General features: G+C 52.0%; 1 protein-coding gene across 1 annotated transcript in view; it reads right to left on the reverse strand.

Annotated features, from left to right (window-relative positions):
- Positions 1 to 716: 716 nt before the first annotated feature.
- The window catches only part of LOC137381104 (testis-specific serine/threonine-protein kinase 5-like), a 28,803-nt gene continuing 11,224 nt past the window's right edge, over positions 717 to 18,295 (reverse strand). Inside the window, exons 3-7 of the mRNA XM_068053495.1 lie at positions 17,348 to 17,550; positions 4,769 to 4,824; positions 2,232 to 2,361; positions 1,783 to 1,898; positions 717 to 856 (exon numbers count right to left, since the gene is read on the reverse strand). Of these exons, the coding sequence (XP_067909596.1) occupies positions 717 to 856; positions 1,783 to 1,898; positions 2,232 to 2,361; positions 4,769 to 4,824; positions 17,348 to 17,550 (645 nt within the window). The remainder of the gene's footprint in view (positions 857 to 1,782; positions 1,899 to 2,231; positions 2,362 to 4,768; positions 4,825 to 17,347; positions 17,551 to 18,295) is intronic.

An 18,295-nucleotide genomic window follows, 5' to 3' on the forward strand; every position in this document is an offset into this window, starting at 1 on the left:
AGGTATAGAGTGACATGGCCCAGTGCCACTGACTGTCCAAATATCTGTGAAACATCCCAAATGTTCAGCTTCTTAAATATCCAAAAGACCTGAAGGAAAGCCATATAGTCATTTATGGTATAGAAGGAGGCCATTCAGCCTATTGAGACCATGCTCACTCTCCACAGACCTATGCAGTCAGTCAATCCCACTCCCTGGCTTAATCCCCATAGCCCTGCAAGTCTATTTCTCTCAGGTGACCATCCATCCAACTTCCTCCTGAAGTCATTGATCGTCTCCGCTTTCACCGCCCTCGTGGGCAGCAAGTTCCAAGTCATTCCCACCCACTGTGTAAAAAAGTGCTTCCTCATATTCCCCGAACATCATTTGCCCAAAACATTCAATCTGTGTTGCCTAGTCCTTGTACCATTTGTTAATGGGAACAGTGTTTCCTTGTCTAATTTATCTAAGCCCGTCATAATTTTGTACACTTCTATTAAATCTCCCCTCAATCTCCTTTGTTCTGAGGAGAACAAACCCAGTATTTACAATCTATCCTTGTAACTAAAATCCCCCATCCCTGGAACCATTCTGGTAAATCTCCTCTGCACCCTCTCAAGGACCCTCACATCCTTCCCAAAGTGTGGTGACCAGAACTGGATGCAGTATTCCATCTTTGATTAGTTCATTGTCTTCCATCCATGGTGGACTGTGTATTCTGCACCCTCATTTCCCACCTAGCAATCTTCCTTTAGAACGGACTCCTTCATATATCGCTGCAGTTTCTGTTGCTCCTTGATGCACATATGAGTTCCTGGCAGTAGCCTCCCATGCCCACTAGTTATTAGTCGGATGGCCCTTGTAATGGCGTTCAACCCTTTTTTTGCAAATCAGAGTTTCTGCTGTTGTGCCACTCCTGCATTGCTGTGGTTACATGGAGCTCCATTTATACCCATTGAGTTCACTAAAGGTTCTGGCTGATTCTTTTGGGGGTCACTGTTCAGTCACAGGCTTCTTTTTTATATAGAGCGAGCTGGATTGCACCCAGTTTTCCCAAAGTGAAATGAGTGCAGCTCTACTTAAAAACACATTAAACTGCCAAAGAACACAGTGTGTCTGTGCACAGAACCTCCCCCCACCCGGGGTATTGGACAACCAGGGAGCGCTCCAGCCAATCAGCAGCTATTCTTGAGGACTACATGTGACTCCAGACCCACACCACTCAACTGCCCTCTGAAGTAGCTCAACAAGCCACTCAGTTAAGGCCAGTTAGGGATGGGCAATAAATGGGCATTTCCAGCAACGCTCACATCCTGAGAATGAATTAAAAAAATCAAAAGTCTTACACCTATTAAGTTTTTCATAAATCATAAATTATATGTCCACATGCATAATAGAAACTCTCCATGTGAACTGGTCAGAGTCTAATTACAGCTTCCTGCCAGTACAGGCAATGCAGCACCACCACAGGTGGGAGGATGTAATCACAGCGTGACAAGTTGACATAGACAATTTCCATTAAAAATGTGGACAAAGGAATTAATGATGGAGATAAGCAAGGAGAGAAAGCGCACGTTTAAAATGGGGACTCAATTATGTTTGTGTGTCCTGGTTCAAATATTCCCATCTCTCTAAACCCTGCTTCACCTGGGAATTTCCTCAGGACTTGTGGATGGGGTTTCTGCTAAAGTTACCACAATGGAGAGGGAGAATGCGCCCCTTTGGCTGTAACTCGTCATGGTTAGTGCCATGAGACTAGTCCATTTAAAAATAATCAAAGGGTTTAAGCAGGGAGTTAGTTACCTATTGACAAACGCTCATGGAAAAGTATGCCACTTTTTATCTCCTCCAATAGTTTACTCGGCTGAAATTGATTAAATGGAAGTTTTCCAGTCACCATGGCGTACAGAATAACACCCCTGGGGTGGGAGAGAGAGAAAAACACATCAACTCAAAAAGCTGTAAAGGAGGAAGGCAACAAAGACTTCAGTGTTGGACGGAAGAGTTTTCAGCTGTTGGGCAGCTAATTCCGCAGGTGAGCAGAGCATGGTAACAGGAACCCAGCAACTACATACAAACTGGATATAATGCAGAAAGCTCACGATCCCGCGACAACATGCAGACGAGATACAATGCCGAAGTGAGAAAGTTTGTAATTGAGACTTTGGGGCAGGTGGTGTGCGAGAGGGGGAGAGAGGATAGGGGAACGCGAGGGTTAACAGTTAAGTTGGGATGTGTTTCCCTGCTCTTACATGCTCCATATATCGGCATGTTCCCCTTTGTACTTCTGGCCCTGGAGGATCTCTGGTGCTGTGTATGGCATCGAGCCACAGAAGGTGCTCATCAGACCGTTCTTCCGGCACCTGGTGGCCAAACCGAAATCTGAGGGGCGACAACTGCAGTACGATTAGTGACAGAAATAGAACAGAGTGGGTGAGGGGAGGGGGCGATATTGACTGAGAGAGGGACCCCAGGAATGGGATTCCCGTGACAGACACAACACAGTCACAGAGGAAATCCAGTTAATAATGACAGGATTCCCAGTGAATGATAGTGTGGGTTGAATTCAACTTGAATGGGAGTTGATGAGCCCCCCTGTTCTGGATGTTCCCCCCCTCACCCCCTTCCCCACCCCCATCCAACATTCCTATGCATTTCTCTTAATGGGGTTTGTGTGTAACGGGTACCGAGTCCCAGCTAATCCATCTTGCGTTCTTGTTCAAATAGAATTTCATCCGTCATCTTTTCCAAAAAGGCTTCCGACACCCCCGTTCCCCCATCCCCCGCCTGTGCTCGCTGACCTACACTGGCTCCCGGTCCAACAATGCCTCGATTTAAAAATTCTCATCTTTGTTTTCAAATCCCTCCATGGCCTCGCCCCTCCCTATCTCTGTAATCTCCTCCAGTCCCCAACCCTCTGAGATCTCTGCGTTCCTCTAATTCTGGCTTTGTGAGCATCCCCGATTTTAATCACGTCACCATTGGTGGCCGTATCAGTGCCTGCCAAGGCTCTAAGCTCCAGAATTCCCTCCCTGCCCCTTCTCCAACTCGCTTTCCTCCTTAAAGACACTCCTTAAAACAAGCCTTTGATCATCTACCCGAATATCGCCTTATGTGGCTCAGTATCGAATTTTGTCTGATAACACTCCTGTGAACCACCTTGAGAGGCGCTAAATAAATGCACATTGTGTATATAGTTTTCAGATGCTCTTTGAGGGGCAGTGATGTTGATTTCCGCTTCATGAACCCAGTGTGAGCATCGAACCCACCAGAGTCAGAAGACAGCCACATACAGAACAAAACTCCCCAATAAACTCCTGACTATATGGGCAACATTTTAACACAACTTAAACATTTCAAATCAGGCCCCACCACATTGACATCTTTCCCATTTCCCAAACCGACATTCTTAGACATATCAGTAACAAAGTGAGGCAGTTTGATGCTACAAATGCAAATCTTGCAAGAACGACATTGAAATTCCTCTAACTCAGGTCAAGCTTTTAATGACAGCAGGTTTTCATCCTATCAGTTGGACTTGAAGTCAGGTCCAACAGGTGAAAGACCAGTGGCTGATCCACAGTTCCACTCAGTTCCCTCAAAAACACGTTACTAATCTCCATCATGGCTCAGTGGGGACACAGTCTCTCTCGTCTCTGAGTCAGATGTTTGTGGATTTAAGTCCCACTCCTGAGACATGAGCACAAAATCCAGGCTGACATTCCCAATACAGTACTGAGGGAATGCTGCACTGTCAGAGGGTCAGTACTGAGGGAATGCCGCACTGTCAGAGGGTCAGTACAGAAGGAGCGCTGCATTGTCAGAGGGTCAGTACTGAGGGAGTGCTGCACTGTCGGAGGGTCAGTACTGAGGGAATGCCGCACTGTCAGAGGGTCAGTACAGAAGGAGCGCTGCATTGTCAGAGGGTCAGTACTGAGGGAGTGCTGCACTGTCGGAGGGTCAGTATTGAGGGAGTGCTGCACTGTTGGAGGGTCAGTACTGAGGCAGTGCTGCACTGTCAGAGGGTCAGTATTGAGGGAGTGCTGCACTGTTGGAGCTTCCACCTTTTGCATGGCGACTATTCGAAAGAAAAGCAGGACAATTTAACCATCATTGAACAAAATTTACTAAAGAGAGGAAGAAATTGCATTTCTATAGCACCTTTCACAACCTCAGGGTGTCTCAAAGCACTTGACAGCCAATGAAGTACTTTTGAAGCGTAGTCACTGTTATAAAGTAGGAATTGCGGCAGCCAATTTCTGCACAGCAAGATCCCACGACCAGCAACATGATAATGACTGGATAATCTGTTTTTTAGTGATGGTGTTTGATGGATAAATATTGGCCAGGACACCAGGGAGAACTCCCCTGCTCGTCTTCGAAATAGTGGCCATGGAATTGTTTACATCTACCTGAGAAAACAGAAATGTGACTTTGGGTTTTATTGCGTTGAGTGTTGGAAGCAGAAACGTACAACCCGTTGAGAAGGGGTGTGAATGTGGGCGGCCGGTCCATCATGGAAGATAACATAGAAATCAGCAAGATGTAGAAACCGTGCTTACATCACTCACACCCACGTTTCCGCAATCTCATCTGCCAAATATCAGTCTTATGTTGTACTCACGTTGTCGATTCGGTGCACGTTCTCGGGGCTTGTGGCTAGTTCACCCTGTGACCCTTTGTGCCCGTATCAGCCAGTCTCAGTGTCAGAATAGCCACACAAAACTCAGGCCCATGCCGTGCTGTCCTGATCAATATTCTATTAATAGCTCAGTTTACATTCTCTCACCTGTCAGCTTTAAGGATCCTCCTTCATCAAGTAAGATATTTTCACATTTCAGATCTCTGTGAAAGAATTTTTTCAGCATATATTACACAACAACATCAAATCCTTGCAACGTCTCGTTAGGACAAAGCATAAATCGAGAAATAACAGAGGCGTGTAAGAAGGGCGCTACAATTGTCATGGGTGATTTTAATCTACATATAGACTGGACAAGTCAGATTGGCAGAGGTAACATGGAAGAGGAATTTGTAGAGTGCATCAGGGATTGTTACTTAGAGCAATACGTTGCAGAACCTACCAGGGAACAGGCTATTTTAGATCTAGTAATGTGTAATGAGGTAGGATTAATGAAATATCGTAGTTAAGGAGCCTCTAGGGGGTAGCGATCACAACATGCTAGAATTTCACATTCAGTTCGAGGGCGAGCAGCTGGGTTCTCAAACCAGTGTCCTCAACTTAAACAAGGACAATTACAGAGGTATGAAGAAAGAGTTGTCTAAAGCAGGCTGGGAAAATAGACTAAGGGGAAGGTCAGTGGATGAGCAGTGGCAGACATTTAAGCAGATATTTCATAACGCTCAGCAAAAATTTATCCCAGTCAAAAAGAAGGACTCGATGAGAAGGATGAACCACCCGTGGTTAACAAAGGTGGTCAAGGAGAGTATCCAATCAAAAACTAAGGGATACAAAGTGGCGAAAATTAGCAGTAGGCCAGAAGATTGGTCATTTTTTAGGAAACAGCAGTGGATGACTAAAAAGCTAATAAAGAGGGAGAAAATTGAATATGAAAATAAATTGGCAAGATATATAAAAACAAACAGCAAGAGCTTCTACGGGTATATAAGAAGAAAGAGAGCAGCTAAAGTAAGTGTGGGGCCCTTGGAGGATGTGACTGGAGAATTGATAACCAGGAACAGGGAAATGGCAGATAATTTAAACCAATATTTTGCATCAGTCTTCACTCTATGAGGGCACAGTGGCACAGTGGTTAGCACCGCAGCCTCACAGATCCAGCGACCCGGGTTCAGTTCTGGGTATTGCCTGTGCGGAGTTTGCAAGTTCTCCCTGTGACCGCGTGGGTTTCCGCCGGATGCTCCAGTTTCCTCCCACAGCCAAAGACTTGCAGGTTGATAGGTAAATTGGCCATTGTAAATTGCCCCTAGTGTAGGTCAGTGGTAGGAGAATTGTGGGGATGTGGTAGGGAATATGGGATTAATGTAGGATTAGTATAAATGGGTGGTTGTTGGTCGGCACAGACTCGGTGGGCTGAAGGGCCTGTTTCAGTGCTGTATGACTCTATGACACTATAAACATCCCACAGATATCAGATAAGCAAGGAGCTAATGGGAGGAAAGATCTTTAACAGTCTCTATCACAAGGGACAAAGTATGTGACAAACTAATGGGACTAAAGGCAGACAAGTCGCCAGGACCTGATGGCCTGCATCCAAGGGTTTTAAAGGAAGTGGCTGCAGAGATAGTGGAGGCATTGGTTGAAATATTCCAGAACTCATTGGATTCCGGGAGGGTCCCAGCAGATTGGAAAACCGCTAATGTGACGCCCCTGTTCAAGAAGGGAGGGAGACAAAAAGCAGGAAACTATAGGCCAGTCAACCTAACATCGGTCATTGGGAAAATGCTAGAGTCCATTATTAAGGAAGAAATAGCAGGACATTTAGAAAATCTTAAGGCAATCAAACAGAGTCAACATGGTTTTGTGAAAGGAAAATCATGTTTGACAAATTTACTGGAGTTCTTTGAGGATATAACAAGCAGAGTTGATAAAGGGGAACCGGTAGATGTAGTGTATTTAGATTTCCAGAAGGCATTCGATAAGGTGCCACATAAAAGATTATTGCATAAGATAGGAGCTCACGGTATTGGGGGTAATGAGAGGATTGAGGATTGGTTAACACACAGAAAACAGAGAGTTGGGATTAATGGGTCTTTTTCAGGTTGGAAAGACGTAACTAGTCGAGTGCCACAAGGATCAGTCCGAGGGCCTCAATTATTTACTATCTATATTAATGACTTAGAGGAGGGGGCAGAGTGTAATATATCCAAATTTGCTGACGAAACAAAAATAGGTGGGAGGGCATGTTGTGATGAGGACATAAGGAATCTGCAAGGGGATATAGATAGGTTGAGTAAGTGGGCAAAAACTTGGCAGATGGAGTTTAATGTAGGAACGTGTGAGGTCATGCACTTTGGTAGGAAAAATCAAAAGGCTGACTGTTATTTAAATGGAGACAGACTCCAAAAAGGTGCGGCACAGAGGGATCTGCGTGTTCTTGTGCATGAAACACAAAAAGTTAGCATGCAAGTGCAGCAAGTAATTAAGAAGGCAAATGGAATTTTGGCCTTTATTGCTAGGGGGTTGGAGTTTAAAAATAGGGAAGTCTTGTTACAAATGTACAGTGTGTTGGTGAGGCCACACCTGGAGTACTGTGTACAGTTTTGGTGCCCGTATTTAAGAAAGGATATACTGGCATTGGAGGCAGTTCAAAAAAGATTCATTTGGCTGATTCCTGGGATGAAGGGGTTGACTTATCAAGAACGGCTAAACAAATTAGGCCTTTATTCATTAGAGTTTAGAAGAATGAGGGTGATCTTATTGAAACGTACAGGATTCTGAGGGGGCTTGACAGGGTAGATGTTGAGAAGATGTTTCCACTAGTGGGGGAATCTCGAACTAGGGGACATAGTTACAGAATAAGGGGACACTCATTTAAAACTGAGATGCGAAGGATTTCTTCTCTCAGAGGAGGGTAGTGAATGTCTGGAATTTTCTACCCCAGAGAGTTGTGGAGGCTAGATCACTGCGTGTATTTAAAGAGGAGCTGGATAGATTTTTGAAATATCGGGGAGTTGAGGGCTATGAGGAGCTGGCACGAAAGAGGAGTTGAGGTCTGGGGCAGATCAGCCATGATCTTATTGAATGGTGGGGCAGGCTTGAGGGGCCAAATGGCCTACTCCTGCTCCTATTTCTTATGTTCTTATGTTCTCTTCAAATTGAGAGACCTGAGCACCTGTGAATGTGATTCTTTTCACTTCAGGGACTCATTGTCCCATCAAACACTCCCAGGACAGGTACAACACGGGGTTAGATACAGAGTAAAGCTCCCTCTACACTGTCCCCCATCAAACACTCCCAGGACAGGTACAGCATGGGGTTAGATACAGATTAAAGCTCCCTCTACACTGTCCCCATCAAACACTCCCAGGACAGGTACAGCACGGGGGTTAGATAAAAAAGGAAAAAAAAGAAAAAAAAAGTAAAGAAAAGAAAAAAAAAAGGGTTACATACAGAGTAAAGCTTCCTCTAAACAGCCCTTCAAATGCTTCCAGGACAGGTACAGGATGATTTAGATAAAGAATAAAGTTCCATCTACACTGTCCCAACAAACACTCCCAGTCTAGACACAGCACTTGTTCGATACAAAGGAACGTTCTCTCCACATGTACTGATCAGACAGAGCCAGAATTGACTAAAAAAAAAGAGAAAAAAAAAAACGGGGTTAGATACAGAGTAAAGCTCCCTCTACACTGTCCCCATCAAACACTCCCAGGACAGGTACAGCACTGGGATTGGCTGGGCAATTTGGAGCCCTTCCTGCCAGCAATCAGGGGGAGCAGCTGCACCTGTGCTGCAGCAACTGGAGACTGGAGACTGCAGAAACTGGGGAGAGGAGACTGGAGTAATTGGAGAAAGTGGAGAGAGGTGAATGCAGAGTGGAGAGAAACCATCAAGGAAGGCTGCAATTGTTTTGGAGAGGTGGGTGTCAGGGCACCTGAAGAACTCTTAAGTTTGGACTGTTTGGGGGAGGGAGAAGAGGCCGGAAGACTTGGGTGGGGCTGCCCAATCCAGTAGGGGGCCCCTGTATTTGTATTGGTGCTTGCACACAAGGAGCTCCCTCCCCACCCCAACTGCCTGCTCGGGACAGCTGGAGTTGCCCGGGTGAAGACTTTTTTTGTTAAAAGCAGAAGAGGAGAGTACCGGGCGGCTCCAGCCATCCCGGGCGAAGAAGCCTCCCCCAACTGGAAGACAACAAACAGTTTTGGACTAATTGTTACAAAGGTGCTCCAACTGACAGTTGGATCAAATATCCTTTTCAGCCTTTCTCTCCCTTCCTCCACTCAGTCGCCTCAGTCACCTATCCTCCCCTTTTCCTTTACCTTCCTACCCCTATTCTCCTCTACTCCCACTCCACTTTGTTTACAGTTTGTTTGTTTGTTTGCTTGCCTGCAATTTGGGGGTGGGTTTGGCTCTTGAGCCATGGCAAGCCCATCATCACTGGTGGCGGGGCCCTCTCATAACTATGCGGCTGTAGCCTCGGTGGCCACCCGTGTGACCCCGTCACCTTTTAAATTAATTACATCGAGCCATGGGGTAAAGAGCTATCCCCACCCCAATATGTCTATAGAGGCCTGTGTGAAGGCAATGGCCGAGGTTGTCGGCCCCTCGGCCATTGTGGCAGCCTCAACAATGTACAGGAAAGCTGTGTTCTTCCTGAAGACCGAGCGGGCCGTGTCCCTGGCCCTGAATAAAGGGCTCACTGTGGGTGGGACTTTCCTGCCGGTGGACCCTCTAGGGGCCACTGCGCAGCGGATAATGTTATCAAACGTCCCGCCCTTTATTCCCAGTGAGCTCCTCCTTCCCCACCTGCACCACAACCCCAGTCCGGCTTGGTCTTCGGGAACACAGCCTCCAACATGTCTACTCCTTCCGACGCCAGTTATTTATGCAGCTGGCGCGGGAGGAGTACTCGGAAGGCCAATTTAATGTGGAGTTCCAGGGGACGGCCTACCGTGTCTTTTGGACCTCGGACGGGGCGCGGTGCCACGTCTGCAAGGGGGTGGGGCATGTTCGTAAGAACTGCCCCAACCTCCCGGCCGCCAGCTCCACCTCGGCGGCCCAGGGTGGTTCCACAGCACCTCCTCCCACTCCCCCCACACATCCAACAGACACCGCTCAGTCGCTTCTGGAGGCTGTGGTTTTCACAGCCTCCGGCGGGGAGTGGAGTGCCCGTCCAAGTGAAAGGAAGACGCGGAGGAAAAAGAAACATCAAGAGGTGCGTCCCCTGGACACATTGACACAACCCGAGCCTGAGCTCAGCCCAAAGCCCGTTCTCACGGAATCCACCTGTCCCAGGGCTGGGCTCAGGCCCAGGGTGACTAAAAAAAAGGAGGGTGCGGAGGCGGAGGCCTCTGATGACATGGAGGTCTCTGAGCCTCTGCGCCCTAGTGGGAAAAAGAGGAGAAGGCACCCCTCCACAGAGGTAACGAGGGGCCCTGAGGCGCAGGGCCCATCTGTTGGAGGGGAGCTGTCTCCTGTTTCGGGTCCCCAGGTTTCCCCTACCGCCACCACCAAGGCTACAAAGTCCGGGCAGGAGCTCCCTATTCCTCAGGATGGAGTGGAGGGGGAGACACCTGTACATGTGGCCCCTCCGGGGGAAGCCAGTGGAGCCCTGCTTGTGGTGGGGGAGCCTGGGGACGCCGCCCATTCTGCCAGTGCCAATGGGTCGGGTGCCCTGAGAGGGAGGGAGGGCGAGGCCCCAGAGGGTCGGCCCTCCCAGCTGGAGCCCTCCACCAACCAGGAGACACCCGACCCGGTTATAACCGAGAATGCTGCCCCATCTGCTGGGCCTGTGGGTGCTGTCGGAGCGGGAGATGGCCTCCTCTCTCTGCCTCCGGTCTCGGCTCCGGCTGGATTTCCGGAGTCGGGATCTTATGTCTCCCCTGGACCACTCATTTGCCTGGGGACGGGGGTGGAGGGGGGTCCTGAACTGCTGGCGCCCACAGGCTCCAGTTTCACAGTAGAACCCAGAGAGGACTCCTCCACCATCGATCCTCGGGGTGGGATCATGACGGAGGCAGGACCATCTGGCGCGGCCGGGACGTCCGCCCCACAGTGTGTGGTGGATGTGTCGGCCCCTGGCGGTGATGACCCGGAGGAGGATGGGGATTCGGTGTGGGGCACGGAGGATGACCTTGATTCCATCGCCAGTGAGGTGGTGGAGTCCCTTGTGCCTCCCACCGAATCTCTCCTCATCCCCACGGCGGAACTCCGGGACTTCCTCGCGGTCTGCAGGGGTTGCCGCAATAAAGTTCAGCTGGCCCTCAGCCGTTGGTCGAATCTGGCGCTGATCATCCAGTCCGTCCGTGCCGCCCTTAAGAAAGCGGGCAAGCGCGCGGGCGTGAAACTGTTTGAGAGGCGCCGTTTTAATGTGTTCCTCAATGGGTTGCTGGGGGAGTGGAGGGCCAGGTGCACTTCCACTCCCTCCTCACAGTGAGGTGTTGGTGACGGGTTTTAAGTACCTTTGACATGAAGATAACCTTAGCCAGCCTCAACATCAACGGCAGCAGGGGGTCTCACCGCAGATTTCACAATCTCTCAGTCCTTAGGGAAGGGAGATACGCGGTGAGCTTTCTGCAGGAAACCCACACCGTTCCGGGAGACGAAGCCACCTGGCTCCTGGAGTGGCAGGGTGGGGTCTACATGAGTCATGTCACCCCTATTTCTAGTGGGGTGGCTATCTTGTTGGCCCCGACTTTTCAGCCGGAGATCTTGGGGGTCAAGGAGCTAGTGCCGGGCCGCTTGCGCCACCTCGCCGTTTGCCTGGGTAGCATGCCGCTCCACTTTGTGAACGTGTACGCGCCCAGGCCCGGCGCGTTGCAAGCGCGCTTCTTTGAAGAAGTGTCTGCTCTCTTGAGCTCCATCGATAGCGGCGAGTGCATCGTCCTCGGGGGGGATTTTAACTGCACCCTCGAGGTGGGGGATCGCTCCGGTCCCCAGCACGGCCAAGCGTCGGTGGAGAAGTTGAGGGGACTGATCAGCTCCCTTAACTTGGTGGACGTCTGGCGGAATCTCCATCCCGACTCCAGCGCCTTCACATGGAGGTCTGGAGGAGGAGGGTCGCGAATCGACCGTCTCTACTTTTCACAGGTCTCCCGCGTCTCGGCGGCCTCCATGCGGCTGGTGCCGTGCTCGGACCACCGCCTGGTGTGGGCGGAGTTCACTCCGCTCCGCACGCGGGCGGGGTCTGCCTACTGGCACTTTAACAACCGGCTGCTGGAGGACGTGCGATTTCGGGACTCGTTCTGTCGATTCTGGGCCGACTGGAGAAGGAAGCAGGGGGGCTTCCCCTCCTTGAGGCTATGGTGGGATGTGGGCAAGACTCACATCCGCGTCTTCTGTCAGGAGTATGCGAAGGGGTCGACCAAGAGGCGGGAAGCCGAGGTCGGGCGCCTTGAGAGGGAGGTGCTCGACTTGGAATCCCGCCTCGGTCATGCCGTCGCGGACCCGGCCCTGTGGCAGGCGTACAAAGAGAAGAAGGGCGCGCTGAGGAACCTGCAGCTCATAGGGTCCCGAGGCGCGTACGTGAGGTCGCGGATCCAGATCCTGGAAGATTTGGACCGCGCCTCACCCTTCTTCTACTCGCTGGAAAAATGGCGGGGGGTCCGTAAGCAGCTCGTTGAGCTGCTGGCCGACGACGGATCCTCCATCACGGATCCGGAGGGAATGGGCCTCCTGGTCCGGACGTATTACAGTGCGTTGTTCTCTCCGGATCCGTCCAGCGAGGATGCGCGCAGAGTTTTGTGGGAGGACCTGCCGCAGGTCAGCCCGGAGGGCGCCGAAGGATTGGAGGCTCCGCTCACGTTGGCGGAGCTGACTGGCGCCCTCCACCAGCTCTCGAGGGGCAAATCCCCAGGGCTGGATGGGTTGACCGTGGAGTTCCTCAGGGCGTTCTGGGACGTCCTGGGGGACGATTACGCGCGGGTCCTGGGGGAAAGCCTGGCGACCGGGGAGATGCCCCTCTCGTGGCGCAGGGCGGTCATCGTCCTGCTGCCGAAGAGGGGCGATCTCCGCCTGCTTAAAAACTGGCGTCCGGTCTCCCTCCTCAGCACGGATTATAAGATCTTTGCCCGGGCTATGTCTACCCGCCTGGGCTCCGTGCTGGCCCACATGATCCACCCCGACCAGTCCTACACGGTCCCGGGCCGGTCCATCCAGGACAACATCCACCTGGTCCGGGACCTGATCCATCTTTCCCAGAGGACTGGTCAGTCGGTCGCCTTTCTCTCCCTCGATCAGGAGAAGGCGTTCGACAGGGTGGATCACGATTACCTTTTCGGGACTCTGCGCGCTTTCGGACTCGGGCCGCATTTCGTGGCCCGGGTCCGACTTTTATACGCCGCCGCAGAGTGTCTAGTCAAAGTTAACGGGTCCTTGACGGCGCCCCTTCGATTTGGGAGAGGAGTGCGTCAGGGGTGCCCCATGTCCGGCCAATTGTATACCATCTGCGTGGAGCCCTTCCTGTGCCTGCTTCGCAGGAGGTTGACGGGATTGGCTCTGCGCGAGCCGGCCATGCGGGTCGTCCTCTCGGCTTACGCCGACGACGTGCTCCTCGCAATCACAGATCCCGTTGACTTGCGGAGGATGCGCGACTGCCAGCAGACCTTTTCTGCCGCGTCCTCCGCGAGGATCAATTGGGAGAAATGTTCCGGACTCCTGGTTGGTCAGTGGCGGGTGGACTCCCTGCCGGAGGAGATGACACCTTTTGCGTGGAGCACCACGCACCTCCTCTATCTGGGAGTCCACCTTAGCCCCGCTGAGGAAGCCTGGCCGGCAAACTGGCAGGAGTTGGAGGCGAAAGTCACCGCTCGGCTGGGGCGCTGGACAGGACTGCTCCGAGTGCTTTCCTACAGGGGCCGAGCGTTGGTCATAAACCAACTGGTGGCCTCCATGCTGTGGTACCGGTTGGTCACTTTGGCCCCGCCCCCTGTATTTGCCACCAAGATCCAGAAGAAACTCGTCGATTTCTTCTGGGGCAAGAGGAAACACTGGGTCTCTGCCGCGGTCCTGAGTCTCCCGATCGAGGAGGGCGGTCAGTCGCTGGTGTGCGTCCGCACCCAGGCTGCGACTCTCCGCCTTCGGACCCTGCAGAGATACCTGTACGTCGAGCGTCCACCCAGATGGTGTGCGCTGGCGACGTATTTTTTCCGCCAGTGTCACTGCCTTCAAGACGACACGCAGCTCCCGGTGGAGTCCGTTAGCCGCGCCTCTCTGAGGGAGTTGCCTGTCTTTTACCGGGATCTTTTCCGAGTCTGGAACATGGTCGCCTCCAGTCAGGGCGCTCCCCCGCCGGCGGAGGAGAGCGCCTCGGCTGTCCGGGCGGCCGACTCCGGGGACGGTCCGGCGGGCGGAGGAGTAGCCGAAACCCCCGGGGCGCCCCTCACTGCGGGTGGCGAGGGGGCTCGGGAGTGCGGAGCGATCCCAGCCGAGTTGACCCCCGCTCGGCCGGAACTGCTCATCGGACCCAGGCCCCGAAACCCTCCTCGGGAGCCGGTCCCGCACAACCCGAGCCGCCTCTCGGAAATGCCCTCCGTGCCATTCCAATCGGCGCGGAGGGGTTTCCTGTACGGGCTGTTCCTGCACACTCTCCACTTCCTCGCCCTCGTCAGCCGGCCGGACACGCCCTGGCGGTCCGCGTTGCCATCTGGCGGCGAGGGGAAACCCCGATGGAGGTCTCTCTACGCGGGAGTCTTCCCCCTTTACATCGGGGACCTGGGGTGGAGGGTGCTGCACAGAGCAGTCCCGTGCAATAGGCTTTTAAGTAGGTTCACGGACTCCCAGGCCACCTGTACTTTCTGCGGCCTGGACGAGTCCGTGTTCCACATTTATACGGAGTGTGCGAGGTTGCAGCCCCTATTTGAGTATCTGAAGGGGCTGCTCCTCAAATTCTGGCTGCACTTCAGTCCCACGCTCCTGATCTTTGGGCACCCGGTGCGGAGGGGCTCGGGCCGGGAGGAGGATCTCCTCGTCGGTCTGCTCCTGGGCCTGGCCAAGGTGGCAATTCACAGGTCCAGGTTGCGGGCCGTCGGGGGGTCCGTCCTCCCCGATTGCCTGCCCCTCTTCCGCGGTTACGTTCGCGCCCGGGTGTCCCTGGAAAAGGAGCATGCGGTGTCCGCCGGTACGCTTGAGGCCTTCCGCGACCGGTGGGCACCGCAGGGACTGGAGTGCATTGTCGACGCCGAGAATGGCATTTTAATTTGAGTTTTTTTGTTTATTTCTGTTTTTAATAAAGTTATTTTAAAACTGTAAATATGTACATAAAGGGGGCCTGAGGGATAAAGGCCCCCTCGATGTGAAAAATATAAAAGGGGCCTGGGGTATAAAGGTCACCTTGTAAAAAAAAAAAAAAAAAAAAAAAAAAAAAAAAAACGGGGGTTAGCTACAGAGTAAAGCTCCCTTTACACTGTCCCCATCAAACACTCCCAGGACAGGTACAGTACAGGGGTTAGATACAGAGTAAAGCTCCCTCTACACTGTCCCCATCAAAAAAAAAAAAAAAAAAAAAAAAAAAAAAAAAAAACGGGGTTAGATACAGAGTAAAGCTCCCTCTACACTGTCCCCATCAAACACACCCAGGACAGGTACAACACGGGGTTAGATACAGAGTAAAGTGATGAGCCTGGCACAAGTGAGAGGGAATGTGGGAGAGGGGAGGGAGAGTTATGCTTGGTTGGTCTCTGGCAGCTTGTGATACCGGCCTGTCCAGAACCGATGGTAGTCTGGCTGGGACCAGAGGCTGGGTTTTAACATTCCGAGGGAAAGTGGCGACGATTATACCTTGTCATCCTGTCGATACTCTCTCAGAGTGAGAGTGGGGTGAGGCTGGGGGAGGGCAGGTGAGAGAGTGGGGGGAGAGTGGGTAGGGTGTGGGTGGAGGGATTGGGGGCATAGTTTTTATATTCATTTGATGGGATAGGGCCAGGCCAGCATTTATTGCCCATCCCTAATTGCCCTCGAGAAGGTGGTGGTGAGCTGCCATCTTGAACCGCTGCAGTCCATGTGAGGTCAGTACACCCATAGTAAAGCCTGGCCACCCGACCTGAACCCGACCAAACCTGTCTACATGTGTCGGGTTCGGGTCGGATTGGGTCTGTATTTAGCATCCAGCATCCGGCTCGGCTCGGGTTGAGCTTTCTTCCATATTGTTTTTGTTTTAGTCTATGATCTTTCTCTGTTTCAAAAATATGTTTGTTATTTTCGGGTCAGATCGGGCATTTAAAAAAATTAAAGGACTCGGGCCCGGGTTGGTTGTTGTCGGGTCAGGCCCAGGTCGGGTTTTAATTTTATACCCGAGCCAGGCTTTAATCCACAGTGCTGTTCGGAAGGGAGTTCCAGGATTTTGTCCCAGCGACAGTGAATGAGCGGCGATATAGTTCCAAGTCAGAAATAAAAACAAGAAATGCTGGAACCACTCAGCAGGTCTGGCAGCATCTGTGGAAAGAGAAGCAGAGTTAACGTTTCGGATCAGTGACCCTTCTTCGGAACTTTGTGTGACTTGGAGGGGAACTTGCAGGTGGTGGTGTTCCCATGTATTTGCTGCCCTTGTCCTTCCAGTTGGTAGAGATTGCGGGTTTGGAAGGTGCTGTCTAAGGAGCCTTGGTGCATTGCTGCAGTGCATCCTGTAGATGGTACACACTGCTGCCACTGTGCATCAGTGGTGGAGGGAGTGAATGTTTGTAGATGGGGTGCCAATCAAGCGGGCTGCTTTGTCCTGGATGGAGCTTCTTGAGTGTTATTGGAGCTGCACCCATCCAGACAAGTGGAGAGTATTCCATCACACTCCTGACTTGTGCCTTGTAGATTGTGGACAGGCTTTGGGGAGACAGGAGGTGAGTTCTCACTGCAGAATTCCCAGCTTCTGACCTGCTCTTGTAGCCACAGTATTTATATGGCTACTCCAGTTCAGTTTCTGGTCAATGGTAGCCCCTAGGATGTTGATAGTGGGGGATTCAGCGATGGTAATGCCGTTGAATGTCAAGGGGAGATGGTTAGATTCTCTCTTGTTGCAGATGGTCATGCCTGGCACTTGTGTGGTGCGAATGTTACTTGCCACTTTTCAGCCCAAGCCTGGATATTGTCCAGGTCTTGCTGCATTTCTACACGGACTGCTTCAGTATCTGAGGAGTCACGAATGGTGCTGAACATTGTGCAATCATCAGCGAATATCCCCACTTCTGACCTTATGATTGAAGGAAGATCATCGATGAAGCAGCTAAAGATGGTTGGGCCTAGGACACTAGGTGCAGTGATGTCCTGGAGCTCAGATGATTGACCTCCAACAAACACAACCATCTTCCTTTGCGCTATGTATGACTCCAACCAGTGGAGAGTTTTCCCCCTGATTCCCATTGACTCCAGATTTGCTAGGGCTCGGTCAAATGCTGCCTTGATGTCAAGGGCAGTCACTCTCATCTCACCTCTTGAGTTCAGCTCTTTGTCCATGTTTGTAATGAGGTCAGGAGCTGAGTGGCCCTGGTGGAACCCAAACTGAACGTCACTAAGCAGGTTATTGCTAAGCAAGTGCTGCTTGATAGCACTGTCGATGACACCTTCCAACACTTTGCTGGCGTGGGGAGAAGTTGAGGTTGGGATAGGGGGAGTGCAGGGTGGATTTAGGAGAGCACAGTGGGGTTGGGACGATGGAGGGTTTGAGGAGGGGGTCATGGAGGGGTCAGGGATATAGTGGGGAGCTGCTGTGGGGAGGGAGTCCCGCTGATCCCCCTTTACCTGTGCACAATGTGTTTGGTGTGACAGTGGGAGACGGCTCCCACCAGCTGGTGGAAAAGCTGCTTGGCCTCGGCCTCCTGTAGCCCCAGCGCCATCTTCTTATTGGAGGTTCGGTTAATGTGTTCCAGCAGATCACCTTTAGATGCCAGCTCCAGTATCAGGTACAGGCGGGATGAAGAGTGGAATGTTTCATACAGCTGGATCTGTCGAGGGGAGAGAGGGAGAGAGAGAGGAAGGGAAGAGAAAGAGAGGGAGAGAGGGAAGGAGAGGAGGAAGGGAGAGGAGGAAGAGAGGGAGGGAGAGGGCGGAGAGAGGGGAGAGAGAGAGGGTGGGGATAGAGATAGAGGGAGGGAGATGAGAGAGAGAGGGAGAGGGAGGGAGAGGAGGAAGAGAGGGAGGGAGAGAGGGGAGAGAGAGGGAGGGAGAGGAGGGAGGGAGAGGAGAGAGAGAGAGAGGGAGGGAGGGAGAGAGTTAGGGAGGGGAGAGAGGGAGAGAGAGAGAGAGAGGGGGAGGGAGGGGATAGAGAGAAGGATGGAGGGAGAGAGGAAGGGAGGGGAGAGAGGGAGGAGAGAGGGGGAGAGAGGGAGGTAGGTAGAGAGGGAGATAGGTAGAGAGGGAGGGAAAGTAAATCTCTTTATATCCGTCTAAAAGATCCTGACCTCCCACCCAGCTTGCTGAAGATGCTGATTCCCTCTGGCGTACAGTCACACAGGAGCCAACGACTCACTGCAGGTGGACTGTTTGACCATGGGGGCATCGCACACCCTACGCCCAGTGGCCTGTGAGCCCTTTCCAATGGGGTGCTGGAGTTGTTACTGCATGAGGGGAAATGTTGATCATTTCCCACTCCCCCCCTCCCCCCCACCCCCCCCCCAAGTTCTGTCTGGATCCTAACAGTGATGGTCTGACTCGTACAAGCCAGAGGCAGCAGCTTGGGACATTCCCATG

This window comes from Heterodontus francisci, chromosome 2 (assembly GCF_036365525.1).
Source record: "Heterodontus francisci isolate sHetFra1 chromosome 2, sHetFra1.hap1, whole genome shotgun sequence".
NCBI lineage: Eukaryota > Metazoa > Chordata > Chondrichthyes > Heterodontiformes > Heterodontidae > Heterodontus > Heterodontus francisci.